The sequence below is a fragment of the Arachis stenosperma genome, chromosome 8 (assembly GCF_014773155.1).
Source record: "Arachis stenosperma cultivar V10309 chromosome 8, arast.V10309.gnm1.PFL2, whole genome shotgun sequence".
NCBI lineage: Eukaryota > Viridiplantae > Streptophyta > Magnoliopsida > Fabales > Fabaceae > Arachis > Arachis stenosperma.
In genome coordinates, this window is record NC_080384.1 from 19,617,969 (window position 1) to 19,634,139 (window position 16,171).

Genomic DNA, 16,171 nt, shown 5'->3' on the forward strand with positions numbered 1-16,171 from the left:
AAAAAAAAAATAAATTTCTTTTTCTTTTACTGTGTTTCCTTGCATCGTCATTCTTGTTATATGGGGCCTTTGCTTCGACGGTGGGGAAAACCCTTGTCCATTCTCATTGGTGGTATCCCTTAATGGGGGTGCACTATTTGCTGAACCCTTGCCTTGCCTCCACTATCTTGCGCCGTCTACCTTCTCTGCATGTTTCATCTAACATGCAATCTTGACGGTTTTTATCATTCCTTAGTCCCGTGGCCTGCCTGCCTGTTTGTTTTATTACCCGATTCTCATGTAGAACCACTGAGTTCTGAGTTCCACGACCAGATAAATGACTCACTCCGGAACCCCTTGTTTTACGTTTCAAAGCTTTTGTAAATGTTACTCTTGGTCGCATTCATTTTTTCCCTTCTTAGATGAAACCCTAAACCCTAACGTTATTGTGTGTTGTTGTTTGAAATACTATTTAACCACCTATAGATTACAACTCTCAGGTTTGTTATTTGTACTATAACAGGTTATCATGTCTTCATCCAGGAACAAGGGCAAGCAACCTGAAACAAACCTTCAACGAAACCAGCAACACCGCCCACTGCGTTTTCTGAAGCCAATAACAAGGCCCCCAAGCTTCAAACTGGTAAGCCACCTCCCCCGAGACGTATATCAAAGGACACACAATGTTATTACTTCCTGAATGATCAATGTGTTGGCCAGCACTTTCCTATTCTTTCGCAGGCCCTCCCGATCGGTCCAGACAAACTCCCGAGCGGGGCCCCCTACATAACCCTGCTGGTCCCTGATGGCAGGTGTATCAGCCATCGATGCTTTTGGAAACAACAGCAAAATGGTAGCATCGCATTGACCCGTGGTTGGCCAGAGTTCTACCGGACGTACCAAATTAATTTAGACTCCATGCTTCTTTTCAAACACAAGGAGAACTCTGAATTCCAGGTGCGTATCTTTAACTTTGGTGGACACGAAAACTCATACAGCCCCCGACCGTCAAAGGAACCTCCGTACGAAGCGAAAGGTGCTTACCGGCATGCCCGTTGTACCAACAATCCTTCCTGACACAAGGCGAAAGCGATATCCCAAACACATAAGACCAAATGGCCATTCTTTGTAATGGACCTCACTGACCGCATCTTGCACTCCCACCTGTTGGTAAGGCACCAATTCCTTTTCTTGTACGTGTCTTCATCAATAAGTTTATTCTCTCTTAATGATCTGCTGCTATGCTACAAACATTCAAATGTCCCTCATCTGAGCCATTTCACCGGTCAGAGACACACACTCTTCCTATCACATGGACACATTGAGGTCGAGGCCACATATACAAGATTTAGTGGCAGGCGCGACGGTTGCTTCGGGGTCATCTCCGGAGGCTGGGCAGAATTTGCCAGCCTGTGCAAATTCGAGCCCGGAGGTGTCGGGATCTTCGAGGTCATATCAACTGAGCCAGTCACAGTTCTGCAAGTTCGATGGAGCAACAACGTCGCAGGCTCCTGAATCTTGCTATCCTTATGTTGTTAACCAGACTTGTATTTTGTGGATGAACTTCGTGTGTATCACTTTTTGCGAATTCCGTTACTTGATGTGCTAATTCCTGGGAAAACAATAGACCAAGTTTCTTGTATTTTGTGGATATAAATGTTGTATCGCTCTTTGAAAATAGACTGTGTTTCTTCACACACTTACTATTAACCAACTACGCCTGGGGTGTCATCTGCGTGTAATGGCCAACGGCTGCTGCTACGACCTAAATCACGTCCCAGCTTGCTAACCAAACTGAATTTCATCTGCAACCTTCTTCTTACATTACACTGACTAGTACTGATTTAGTTCAATGGATTTCTCCATTATTAGTTCTCTGCATTCACTGTTCTGTAATTAAAACGGCTTAATAAGGACAAACAAACAAATGTTTCTCAAACACCAGCTCCCAATTTAAGGTTAATCTTGAAATCACTTGCGATAGAATTGTTCAACATTTGCATCTGCATCAAGGTTTTACAGGTACATGTCCATGTAGAAGTGCTACTTTACTTATTTTTACTACTTGACCAATTCTACAGGAGGATCTGGGTAGCATTATTAAGGTAATGACATAGTATTTGGCTCTTTTTTTTTCGACAAGAGACCAGGCCCATGGCGACATCGAACCCAAAACCAACAACTTTCCCTCCTACACAACAGTCTTGTATCTTCGTTTCCACCTCCATTGCCACGGCCAATTACCGACGACCATTGCGAACTTCTTCTTGCCAACACCATTTCGCGAGATAGCATCTTCATCATGTCGCTGTGTTTTAGGAGTGGCCGTGTTCTATTTCCTATCTCCCATGTCAGACTCATTTCGTTCTCCATCATCCAAGATTTGCACCGCTAACTAGTTGCCGTCGTCGCCACTGTTGAAGACCCTCGGGCACCTCCTCCATTCAATCTCCCAACCCTCTCGCAGTTGCGATGCATACTCACTAAACCGCGTCTCCATTTCATCTCCCTAAGTGGCTGGCATTGCGCCCATGCCTCACCTCACCAAATCTCATCTCCATTTCCCCTCGCAGACCAATTTCCACATCCTTCATTGCTGCGCATAGGTAGCTCTCTCTTAGTGGCCGGCGTTGCGCCGAAGACCTGTCCAATGTCGTTTCCATTTGATCGCCGGACTGAGGATGACGACCATTAGAACATCCGTCGTGATCATCGGTGCTTTTTGGGATATGGGTTTTGTGTTGTCGATTTTTTGGGGGAAAGAGGGCAGCCCACGTTCCAAAGCCCATGATGAACAAATAAATGTAGCCCAGTTCGTCCAAAAAAGAATCAAACCGGGTTTTATGTATAAAATCGAACCAAACCATAAAGAACCAGTCTACAAATTTATTAAACTTAGGGTCAAATTTAGCATTTCCATAAATTTCTGTACGGATTCGATCCCAGCCACCCAAACGGCATCTTTCCATCTGGTCCACCATGGTCCTGATTATACTTTCCCCACCAAAGACAAAGCCTTTTTTGGATATGGATACCAAAGTTATTTCCCCTTGAATGTTGCTTTATTCCTCAAGCAAGAATTATAGTGAACTTTTTAAATCTTATGACTCTCAAATCAAACTACAGTATACACGTACGTGTACACGTCAGTCATACTCGCATTAATATTAATTTGGATAAACTATTAATTTAGTCACTATCATTTGAATCAAATTATAATTTGATCTATAAATATTTCAGTCTCAAAAAATTTCAAATAAGTTTAATATTATCCCATTATTAAATTTGACATTTCTGTATGTAAATAAAATTAAGCCGCTAATAATCACTAATGTAAAAAATTTTTCATTAATTATTCAAGTCAAATTTAATAATAGGACAACATTGAATCCATTTAAATTTTTTTGAAATTGGAATAAGAGGTTTAAATGTTAGGAACCAAATTAAAATTTAACTCAAACATTAAAAACCAAATTAGTACTTTACCCTACTAATTTTGATAAAACTCAATTAGCAAACAGTTTTCAACAATACTACCTGATAAACTAGTCCCTTGATAAACCTCATTTCCAGAACAAATAGTTACATGTCATGGTTATTAATCCCTGGGATATTTAGCAACAGAAACATCTACGTACTAAGTAGGTGCTGTAGAGTGATCTTGATACAAGGGCTTTCCAACTTGCAACACATGGAAATGGTCACAAATGTAAAATCCCCTCTGCTATCCGCTTAGTTCAAACTGGTGCCACCAAATACAAAAAATTAAGGGGTTGGCATGAGATTTTATGCCTTGTTACTACTGACAACATGGTTTTCTGAATTTTGTCCAACTTTAGAATTGTCCACTCCGAGGATCTGAGTGGGAGGTTTCTCTGCTTTCTTGACTTCAACATCTTTGCAATTTTTCCCTTCTGACAACCGAGTAGGATGCTGTTCCGTTTTCTTGGTTTTGTCCACGTCTTTGGGGTTTATAAAGCTTGGCTGGTTGGTCGAAGAAAGAAGTCTTGCCCACATCCTATCGGTAATCACAACCTGGTTCTGCCTCTCAATGATTCTCTGTGTATCAAAATTTTTAACATTCATCCACAAAAGTCAGAATTATTGTATAGCAGGAAAACACAAACTATCACTTAAAAATTGAAGTAATAGAATGCAAATGTTCACCCCACAAATTTGTTCTGTGTACAACAGTAAATCATTCTTGGTTCTCAACAATATTAGCATATACAAATACCTAATTACCTATGCCTTCATTTTTTACATGCAGGTAGTAGAAGAATGCTAAGTTATAAAACAATTCAGAACCTGTGTAGGTATATGGAGCAACTTAGTAACTTACTTGGAATGGAATATAAGTTTGTCTTCCATTGACAAGCCCACTTGTGTATCCAGTAAACCCAGCCATTGCTCCATGAACTGCACTCTGAGCAAGAAGCGTACAGTAGACATTGTCTGATGCATTACTTGGAACTGCACGTATCATGTAAGTGGGATCTGCCATATAAAACAGTTAAGAACTCAAATATATTGTGGCCAAATTTAAAAGATGATATCTATATTCCCAAACCAAAATGGTTGACAAAATAAGAAACAAATAAAGCAAAAGGGCAAGGGATGAAGTTGGATAAACTTACCTATATATTTAAGAGTGATAGCCATCTTATTTTTCCTGGCAAAATGATCCTATTATAGAAGAACAAACATCTACTAAGAGGGAGAAATTTGCATAAACTGAATAGTCTAGTAAGAAAGACATTCAACAGAGATAGGTAAGAAAGTTAAAAGGTTAGACAATATTCAAATCCAAGCAAACACGCACAAACCATCTAGTATAAAGTCAAGCCATGCTGGTAAACTGGGTGCACTTTTGAAATTGCATCTGCCATTTTCATTTTCCTATTATCTTCATGCAATGCGCACTTAGTTAGCAGATAGATTAAATTATTAGGAAAAATGATGATTTTTTGTTAAAAAGAAAAAATAGGTGAGAAGGAAAGAATACGGAATATGATGAAGGTTCCCATTGAGAAACCCAAATAATAAACCAAGATCCTGAGATAACCCATGCAACAGTGCATGGCATATAACAAGTTAACAACACTAGCATTATGTTAATTAAATTACCAAAGGTTCCAATTAGCACTTAATTAGTTAGCATTATGTAGTGTAAACAATTACATATTACACAAGATGTCCAATTGTGGCGTCGAAGAAAAAGCACCAACAACTATGACACTAGCAATCCGTGACTAACATCCCAATACCATGATATATAGTTGGGATAATATGTGCTTAACCACTGCCAGTGATTAGGTTAGGTTATGACCTTATGGATAGAGATTAGCTTAGATATGGCCTTATGTGACTGAAGCAGGTCTCATGAAAGCCCCAGTCAAATCAAATGAATCTTTGTCTATATAATAATGATAATAGCTACTAGTGTAACTAGTAAGAGCTCACAGAGCATGTAACTCTTCAATTCTTAAGGGGATACAGACAAATAAATGACCGAAAGTATTCTACTATACATTTCTGAGGGGGCAAAAAATTAGTTTCAAAGATTTTTCATATGAACAAGTAAATTACCTTGATCCTTTGGGATATCCATAGACCAACGTCTTGAAGTAGCTTGTTTCCAGAAGCATCTTTTGCATTCATGGCTTGAGCATTTTCCTCTGTAAGAAGATCTTGACCAGCCCCCTCTGCTATAACTATAACCATATGACCGTTTTCTTTTAGCCTCTTCTCAATAAATTCAAACAGCCCACCATTTCCTTCAAGGAAGAAGGGTGACTCTGGAATCAGGCAACAGTCCACGTCTCTACTAGCAAGAGTAGCATACATTGCAATAAAACCTGCAATGTAAGAAATAAATAAACAAATAAATAATAACAAATAAGCCTGTTAAAGGAAACATCATAGTCATAACTTGCATCAAGTCAAACCCAAGATTTTAAATAATTTTATCAGAGGCTTGAAAGACATGTGAGGTGTACTTACCACTATAGCGCCCCATAAGCTTTACAATGCCAATGCCATTCTCAACACTTTCAGCTTCAACGTGTGCTGCATTAATGGCACGTTGAGCCTCCTCAACCGCAGTATCAAAACCAAATGACTTGTCAATGACCTGCAGAAAAGCAAGAAAATCCACATTATAAATCTCTTCAAAGTTCAAACATAACATAGGTAAGTGAATATTTAGATAAACTGTAAATGGTAAGAGTTCAGCGAGAAAATTTATGGGATTGTGATCAAGCATTACCGGGATGTCATTGTCTATGGTTTTAGGAATCCCAACTACTGCTACTTTCAGCCCTCTCCGTCTAATTTCCTGTGCAATGACTAAAATCAATTTAGAATGCCAGCTTAATATATCAATGGACGCCAAGAATGTTGATGATCCACCATGCAGATGCGAAATTCAATCAATTTATTTTCAGTTTCCAGAACAGCCATATGCTCCAAACTTGTTCCAATCGAAATTACCATAAAGCTTGATTTAACCCACGAAAGCAGTATTACACCATAAAAATTACAGTCTTGGAATATAACTAAACTGATGTGTTTCATTGCCGTGATTACCTACTGAAAAAAATAACTACTATATTACTACCCTTTGTTTTTGTTGGGTCTTGAAAACTCGAGGCATGAATGTGAAACTTGACAGTGATCTAGTTATACCTAAATATAATGTTTGAATTGATTTTATTTGTACTCTGTACCGTAAAAAATGAGAGTTTATGTAATGTTTATTTACTGAGATATGGCCAAAAAGGAAAGGAGGCCCCAATTGGTCTAGATTTTATTGAAACAAAAGCAGGCAGTTTCACATATAAACATTTATCACACTTATTCTTAGAATGTTTGGAATTGCTTGAGATAATTCCTCTCATCCCTTATGAATTTGTAGTCTAGGATTACCAATCAACAATAACCAACATAAAGAAACAAACCATGCACACATTGGGCCTATAGCAGTCATGAACTTAACATGAATATTTGAGTGAAATGAAATTCCCTTTTATTTCTCTTATTAGAGAGCAAAGGTAGGAACATTTTATCATGTAAACATCTGAATCACTATACCTCATAAATCACAGCTGCTCCTCTCTGTGTTCCATCACCTCCAATAACATAAACCTACAACCATACCCAAACAATGAAACCAAGGCACTGACAATACCTCCAATAAAGAGTATTCCTGGAAGTATATTTATGACCCATTAATACAATTGACACATAGGAAACCTGATTTATTCCACGATCCTGGATGCTGTCAACTATCTTGTTAGTATCATGCCCTCCTCGTGATGTCCCAAGAAACGTACCCCCACGTTTATGGATATCATTGACCACCTTAGGTGTTAAGGTAACGGTGTTTTTTGAATAAAATCCTCTATAACCACCCTGCATAACATTGGATACAATTTAGTGGTGCAAACAATGAAGTACAATAACTTAAGTTAAAATTGATTTCAGGGAATGCAATAGAGAGTTCAGTTGAACTTGCATCAATAGGATATTTTCCATATGACCTTTCTTTGCCAACACAAATCATATGCTATACAATATAACGGAACCACAGATAATCGATCAAACATGAATTAACAGAGAGAAAGTATCCACTCACATCTATGCCAATGACACTGTTGACACCGTACATGTAAGAAAGGCCACAGACAATTTCCCTGATGACGGTGTTGAGGCCAGGGCACAGACCACCACAAGTAACAATGCATGCCCGCACATCATCCGATTTAAAATACACCTAATCATCATATTCATTAGGAAACCGTTAGTCAAAGCAAAATTTTCATTGCTTCTAATTCATTCATTAACAAAAAGTAGATAAATATATGTACAGATTAAAGAAAAAAATTTAACCTTTTGTCGAGGCCCTGCACGTCGAAAATGCACACCCCTGGGACTATCCTTGTGAACAACAACCTACAGTAAGATGTACCAAAGGCCTTAAATACGATTGCAGCTTGTTAACGCCGTTGAAGACGAAACAAATGCATTGCTTTTTATCATTTTAACTTATGTAATGTTTTGGTTTATCCTTCATTTGCTATGAGAACTAAAAAATGGCCCTTTTCTTTCCCTATAATTCAGAAATATGACAAATCAAGTTAAGTGGAGAAAAAAAAAACTGCACAGTGGATGAAGAAAACGAACAAACAGCTAGAATGCAATGATTTCAGAGATGTAAATTGAACCTTCTGAGGAACGGTATCGTCCACGTGCACGAAATATTGCCTAATCAACACAAAAACACAAAGAGAATCAATACTTCAAGCATAACACACATTGCAATCTCAGATCACACGACTATACAAAAATAAAAATTAAAAAAAAGAAAAGAAAAACTAGATTCACACTCACTTCACAACTGAGTAAGCTGGATTCGACCGCAACGGATTCGGATATGTCTGCAAAAAATAGAAAAAATAAAAAATCATAATCATCAACTGTAACTTGAGAGAGAGAGAGAGAGAGAGAGAGAGAGAGAGAGAGAGAGATGTACAGGAAGATTGGGAATGTAGTCGGATAAGTGAGGAACGTCTTCGAGTATATAACCAGCTTCGCCATGAACGATCTTCATATTGGCATCACTAGAAGCCATTGCTACCTTCTTCACTGGGATTCCTTCAATACTTTCCCTCTTTTTTCTTTTCGTTAACGCTCAGATTCTTACGGAGAGATTTTGAGAGTAAGAGACGAAAAACAAAAATATCAAAACGACGAAGAAATATAAAGGAGGAGACAGAGAGTGGAACGAATTGAAACGAGTGGGACTAGCGATAACTTGTTGCGGCGATACGCTCCTAGAATATTGACGCAGACAGATGGAGCTGGATCTGGGCCGTTGGTTGTGGAGATGGACGGTAGATATTGGATCACTTTTGTTATGCAGAAGCTTCGCCAGCAGGGACGATGCGGTGGTCTTGGAAAACCAGTGGCGCGGTTTTACTGGTTAATGTTCTTATGTACCGTCAAACGTCAATCCGTTATGCCACCCCGGTTTACGATATTCTTCATATTTTAATTGAAAAAATGACAAATAAATTTTTTTATAGTGAACAAATAATTTATCGAGTAATTAAAAGTATAAAAATATTTATTATTTTTTAATATCTAAAAGAAAAAGTCTAGGGATAGTAATTTTATTAAATATTTTGGTCAGTATGTAAATAAGTCATTGGATGAAATCTCACACCAATTTTACATCATTAAAAATTTTATTAATGACTATTTGATAGTTATAAATCTTAAAAGTTACTAGCTCTCTAATATTTCTCTATGTAAAATATTTAAATTTTTTTAAAAAAATATTTATTTTTATATATTTAAATAAAAAAATTATATTTTTTATTTTAAAAAATAATAAATATTTTTTATATTTTTAATTAATAAAAAATTATGTGCCTTTAAATTATAACGTGAGAAATCTATTTTTTTATTTTAATTTTCTTTCCTTTAATGAACAGACTAAGAATACTACAATAGTCATCAAGCTTTAAACCATACAGGTAGTCGGGACTAAGTAAAATCTTGTTGGCGCTTTCTTTCTCCCTTGCTTTTTTTTTTTTTTTGTCATCTCTTTATCTTGATAGCATTTAGTTGGAGAGAAGAGATACAGTGTAAAAACAAACTAATATCCAAGAATATATTGTTTTTTATTATTTTTTATTGATAAATTACTAAAAATGTACTTAAATAATTTTAACGTTCATAAAAATATATTTAAATTTTATTATTAAAAAATATCTTTAAATAATTTAAAAATACGACAAAAATATTAAACATTAAATACGTATCTTTAAAAAAAATTTTAAAAATTAAATTTTAACGCAGTATTTTACAAGTATGATTAATAAAGTGAGATATTTTTATCTTTAAAATTTAATGCTTTTTTGTTAAGTATATTTTTGTGATTTTTTTATAAACAACTAATAATACTTTTAAAAAATAAAAAATATAGAGATCAAATTTTTATTTATTTTTTGTGTGTATTTTTTAAATAATTATCTAAATATTTCTATAAAATTTTTGTTAGAAAATTATAATGAAGAAAAAGATAACAAACTTATATTTGTTGTGATTTTAAGAAACGATTAAATTGCTTTCTTTAGAAATATATTTATCCCCATATTTAATTGCTATAAAATTGATAATAACACTCTTCCAAAATATAATTAAACCTATAAAATTTTTATTTAGCAATTATAAAAAATTCTCCACTCTTTGAACAAATAAATATAACAATATTTAGTAGATGAATGATCGTACATTTAGTAGTAAATCTTTTGAAATAATGGGCAATTATATAAATATGAATAAAGTTCTACATCCAAACAAAATACTTAACTAAGTCTAACTAAATTGTTATAACAATTTTTCAAATCACCGGCTTCTTCTCCTTTTCCATCTCCTCCATTTTCTTCTCCTTCTCCTTCTATATATCTTCTTCTCCTCCTCCTCCTCCTCCTCCTTCTCCAATGTTGTGTCTTTTTCTTGTTACTCTTTAAGTAATTTTTTAACTGTTTGTTTAAATCTAAATCGAATTACTAATAAATCAGAAGCATGAATTTAAAATAGATCAGGCAAAAATAGATCACAGTGTTTAAAACAATAAATGATTTAAGTTCAAATCAGTTGAATAAAAGCAATTTAGATTTTTCTTCTAAATCGAATCAAATGGATGGTGTTTGGATGATTCAATTTTAAATTAAATGGAATGGAATGCAATCGCTAAATTCAGTTGTTTATGAACACCATTTTCAGTTCATTTGGTATTATACAACGGTTTCGTTTTGATCATATTTTCGGTTCATTCGCGACGCAGGTGTTTTTGAATTCGAATTTATATAATGGACAATTTTTGGTTCATTTGGTATTATGCAACGGTTTCGTTTTGATAATATTTTCGGTTCATTTGGGACGCAGGTATTTCTAGATTCAAATTTATATAATGGACAATTTTCGGTTTATTTGATATTATACAACAGTTTTGTTTTGATAATATTTTCACTTCATTCGGACGCAGGTGTTTCTGAATTCGAATTTATATAATGGACCATTTTCAGATCATTTGGTATTATACAATGGTTTTATTTTGATAATATTTTCGGTTCCAAAATTATTTAATGATGTCACCACAGAGAATCAAAATCAATAAAGATGTTAGTAAAATGTTGGTGTTGTTGGTGATGACAATAACGAAAAAGAAAGATAACGAAGAAGAAGAAGAATTTACGTGCGCAAATTTGAAAAAAGAAGGAGGAAGATGAGGAGGAGGAAACAGAGAAGAAGAACAAGAAAATAAAGAAGAAGAAGTTGCATTATTGAAACGCGCGTGTGATACACACTGGTGTGATAAAAGTGGTTTTTGTTAAGTTTGATCCAACTTAATTGGACTTGGTTGCTAAAAATACTTGGATGTGTAGCTAGACTATATATATAAACATTTAGCACAAGGCATCCATATAAGTCACGTATCTTTGTTGGGTAAATTATGGTTAAGAAGATGACAAAATCTTATATTTGTTTTGATTTTAAGCATGATTCGATTGGTTTTTTTTAGAGAGATATTTGTCTCCATACTTAGTTGTTATAGAGTTGATGACAATACCCTTTCAGAATACAATAAAACCAATAAATTTCTTAGTTAAGAATAATAAAAAAATTTTAACTCTTTTTAATAAAGAAAAACTCTTAATAGTTAGGGTAAAGTACTAAATTGGTCCCTTAAGTATGGGTGTAATTCTGTTTTGGTCCTTAAGGTTTAAAATGTCTTATTTGAATCCAAAAAAGTTTCATTTAGCTTTAATGTAGTCCTACCGTGAAGTCAAAGTTAAATAATTAACGGAATGTCCTATATGACAACAGTACAAGAATAAGGTCGATAATATGGAGAACAATTACAAGTTTCAGATGCACAAAATCAACTGTGAATATATCAATATATTTATTTATCATTTTTCTTACCATTTAAATGAAATAAATATATTGATGCATGCATGGTTGATTTTGTGCCTTTGGAGCTTGTACTTGTTTTTCAGATTATCGACTTTATTTTTGTACTGTTGTCATGTAAGACATTCCGTTAATTATTTAAGTTTGACCTCACGGTGGGACTATATTGAATCTAAAGGAATTTTTTTGGATTCAAATAGGACACTTTAAACCTTAAAAACCAAAATAAGATTATGCCCAAACTATAACAACCCGAGTTTTTAAAATTAAATAATGAAAGTTTTATATAATTTTAATTGAAATCATTTAAAGTTTTGACTAATGTTACGAACTAAAAGAAAATTTATTTATTTATCTATAATTTTAAATTAAAGTGTTTAATTACAAATAATTTGTAATTTGAAAAACAAATAGTATATTTGAAGTTAATTATATTAGGTTAAATTTAGTTTTAAATTAATACTCTATCCTAACCCCAAATTCTCAATTCTAAACCATAATTTTACCTAACCTTAACCCTTTTTACCCCTATAACCTGTCAACTCCTTGGTGAGCCACGCTCACCCTCCCTCATGACTCACTCACCATCGCCTTCCTCTTCATAGATACACACACACACAGACTCACTTCACTCACTCTCAGCCTCACCAATGCACTCATACTCAAGTCTTTCACTCTCGCTTCCCACATGCACACACGCAGAAATCAAAAAGGGAGAAGAGAGAATTCGCGAAACAAAGAGGGATGGAGCCGCGCCCCACTATCAACCCACGCCTCGCCGAAGCTATTGCGGAGAGGAGAGACGGAGAGAGAATGATGCCGCAAGACCAGAGCCGCACGAGAGAGGAGACACGATCGATGAAGGGGAAGGAAGAAGGTTCCTCTGCCGCCAAATCTTGCTGCCAATCGGAGCCCTAGCCATCGCCGTCGAAGACGCCACCGCCACCGCTGCCGTCAATTGGGGTCAGAATCATGGTTGTTGCGCCTGTTCTCGTCAATAGAGCTGTCATTGAAGTTGTTGATTTGGTTCCAATTCCTCCATTGTTGAGACTGAAACTGTTAGAGCTGCTGTTGTGAATTCAGACTAAGTGGAATTGTTACGTTAAATAATATGCTTGCGACATCGAGGTAGGGGATTTGTTTTGAAAAATAAATATTTTAAGTTATGAATGCCAATAAAATTAAATGAGTAACTGCAAATGGTTTATGGTTGCTTTGTGTGAATAATTGTTGGAATTGAGTTGAATCATGGTTGTAGTTGGTGATTGGTTTAATGATTTAATGTAGTAGTTATTGACGATGTTGTGTATTTTGAAGTTATGCTTGCTGCTAGTACTTGTTGATGTTGATTTTGTGTATGGAATGTTGCTATGGCTGCTGGAAATTGATTTGATGAATCAGAACTTGAAATATGTTGTTATAGATGAGATGCTGAAAAATGGATGATGTGATAATATGGTTACGTTGCACCTATGATATGAATTATGATATATTGAATTAAAAGTTCTTGGACAACTTTGGTTAGTCAAAAGAAAGTTAGAAATGTGGTTTTAGATGAATCCTTGGCTTGAATATAGGATTTGGTATGTGAGGTTGTTGGAGATACTTTGTGCAGAATTTCTGCAGAAATATGCATAATTGGCAGTAGAATGAATGACTTTTTGGGAGCAGTCCAGACCTAATTTTTAGATGAAATTATTTTTTCATAAAACTTTAGTGTGTCTTGAATATTCCATAAAAATTTCAGGGAATTTGGCCAAGTGGTTTGGAAGATATGATTTTTTGAAGTTTAGTGGTTGCTGCATATTTTTCTGGTTTTCTGGTTCTATAGTACCAACTTCCAGAGACTATAATTTTTAATTTAAACATAATTTTGAGTTGATTTAAAAGGATTTTAAAGTTCTATCAGTCTATTTTAAGTGAGTACAATTTTAATGTTCATATCTATTTTGTAGACTTAGATAAGTCACTTGGAAGGTCGGTTGTTTGCTGGAAACTCTGAATTGGTTTATGAAAACAGGGCTCCACTTCCAACTAAATGAAGTGATATGAATCTGAAACTTGTGGATTCTGAAACTTAGGGATGTTGACTATAATCTCACGAAAATTTAGAAGCAACGGATTAGAATTGAAATTATTATGGAATTTATAAAAAATATGGCTGCTGTCTATTTTTCGAATTTTTGTAAATGCAACAGCAGAATTTTAAAGCTTGTATAAAATTCAATTCTAATCCAAATTCAGTAAAATCTAACTTAAATTAAAGATTAAGATCTCTAGAGTTGCCTTACCAACATGGTTTTAGATTAGACAAACTTAGGAAAAGAAAAGGAATGTAAGTTGCCCTAAGAAAGGTTAAAGTTAAAGACAATGATATTGAGAGACATAGTGAAGAAAGAAAAAATGAGGAACAAGGAATGAAATAAAAGTTGAGAATTATTTTGAATGGGCCTTTGTGCCGAGTGCTAATGCGGAAGTACCCGCCTAACTGATAGCCTAAGATTGCTAATGCGTCCACCTAATTGAAAGCATATTGTATGTTTAATTGGGTTTTTGTGCCAAACTGCTAATGCGAAAGTGCCCGCCTAAAGGATAGCTTGAGATTACTAATGCGAGACTGTTCGCCTAATTGATAGCACTGTTCCTTACTGTGATATACATTGAACTATTATTATAATGAGGCCTAATTGACACGGGTAACCGTGATGCCAAGGTGTCTAATTGACACGGTAAAGGGACCATATTCGGGGTTCACTCCGAGTAACGTCGGGTTACGCGTAGACAACTGACGTATGAGCTCATGGTTTGCGCTAGGAACAGGCATGCATCATATTGTTTGCACATTTGCATTTGATTGTGTTTGCTTTTCTTGTTTCCCTATGATTCTGCTATTTGTCTTCTTGCAATTTGTTTGTGTATTGATCTGTTTCTTGTGCTATTAGTTGGTGCATTGAGGTGACTGAGAATTGAGATTTGTTTTTAGTTTGAAAAGTTAAAAAAAGGTAATTGATTATATGAAGTAAGAGTAAAAAGTATATCCAAAGGTTTAACAAAATAGTTTTATTAAGTAAAGTTAATTATTTGCATGTTAATCATTACTTTTACGGCGTTCTCATTCCCTACTGAGAACGTGTGGTTTGTTCTCACCCAAAATCTTTCACCCTTTCAGTGACACAGGTTCGGGGACTCAGTTTGAAGCTGCGGGCGATTATGAGTTTTATTTAAGTTAAGTTTATGTGTTGAGTTGTTTTCATAGAATTCCCTTGCCTTTGTTATTTAAGATTTTATTTTATACAGAGGGATAGGAATTGTATCTGAGTTTCTTTTGAATTTTTTTCTATAATATTTATCATTATTAATAATTAAGTGATTATTATTGCTTGTGTGTTCTTTGATGAATGATTTTGATTAATGAGAAACAATATTTTCCGGCAATTTCTTAAAAATTGAAACGCGGTATCGAACTAAAGGCTCAATATTAAATAGTAAATAAGAAAAACAAGTTAGTAACGCCTTGCTTTTGGTACGATCATGACGTGCTAAAAGTTAAGGTGTTACATTATGGTATCAGAGCAGTTTGTTCCAGTAGAGCCTTGTGAATGAACTGATTATGCTTCATTGCATACTCTGAGTGTCTGTCATGCGATAGAACTTGTCTTAATAACAAAAGTTAGATTTTATATGCATGACTGTCTGTTGATTAACGCTGTTAGCCTACCATTACATACCTTATGGTATTAAGTCTGGCCAACTTAATACTAATAATTTATGTATATGAGAGTAATAACGGGTTATCATAGACGAAATAAAAGTAATAAGTAAACATAAATTACGGAGTTTGGGATCGTTAGAAGTTAAGTTTTAGGGGTTAGCTGCATTTCAACATATAATCCTTATTCGTGCTAATGTGAATCTCTTCCTTGGTTGCTTGCCGTAAAACTTTCCGTTTCAAACTTCTTTCATGAGATACGGTTTCTTTCACATTTGCAAAACTTAACGTGCCACACCTTTCTATTTCTTTTCTTTGATATTTTTAAAAATGGAGTTGATATGAATCTTTTCCATCTTGTATCAATTTTCGAGGAAAAACTTTTTTGTAAGGTGGATAGGATATAACAACCCGAGTTTTTAAAATTAAATAATGAAAGTTTTATATAATTTTAATTGAAATAATTTAAAGTTTTGACTAATGTTACGAACTAAAAGA

At 34.8% G+C, this 16,171-nt stretch overlaps 1 protein-coding gene across 1 annotated transcript; it reads right to left on the reverse strand.

Annotated features, from left to right (window-relative positions):
* Nucleotides 1-3,513: 3,513 nt before the first annotated feature.
* On the reverse strand, nt 3,514-8,951 carry LOC130944658 (ATP-dependent 6-phosphofructokinase 6-like). Its single transcript, XM_057873084.1, has 13 exons — nt 8,513-8,951; nt 8,371-8,417; nt 8,205-8,244; nt 7,870-7,932; nt 7,616-7,753; nt 7,234-7,392; nt 7,072-7,125; nt 6,248-6,316; nt 5,983-6,112; nt 5,569-5,837; nt 4,617-4,665; nt 4,322-4,476; nt 3,514-4,038 (listed from the first exon to the last, which is right to left on the reverse strand). Exons 1-13 carry the CDS (start codon nt 8,609-8,611, stop codon nt 3,766-3,768), a joined length of 1,545 nt encoding a protein of 514 aa, XP_057729067.1. The 5' UTR covers nt 8,612-8,951; the 3' UTR covers nt 3,514-3,765.
* Between the last annotated feature and the right edge of the window lie 7,220 nt (nt 8,952-16,171).

Bases quoted from the DNA above. Each gene is read 5' to 3' on its own strand.
- LOC130944658 (XM_057873084.1), bottom strand. From the start codon at position 8,611: ATGGCTTCTAGTGATGCCAATATGAAGATCGTTCATGGCGAAGCTGGT. The intron at 7,393-7,615 runs GTGAGTGGATAC...AATGTTATGCAG, and splicing joins ACAGTGTCATTGGCATAGAT to GGTGGTTATAGAGGATTTTA. The intron at 4,666-5,568 runs GTAATTTACTTG...CTTCTATAATAG, and splicing joins GGATATCCCAAAGGATCAAG to GATCATTTTGCCAGGAAAAA.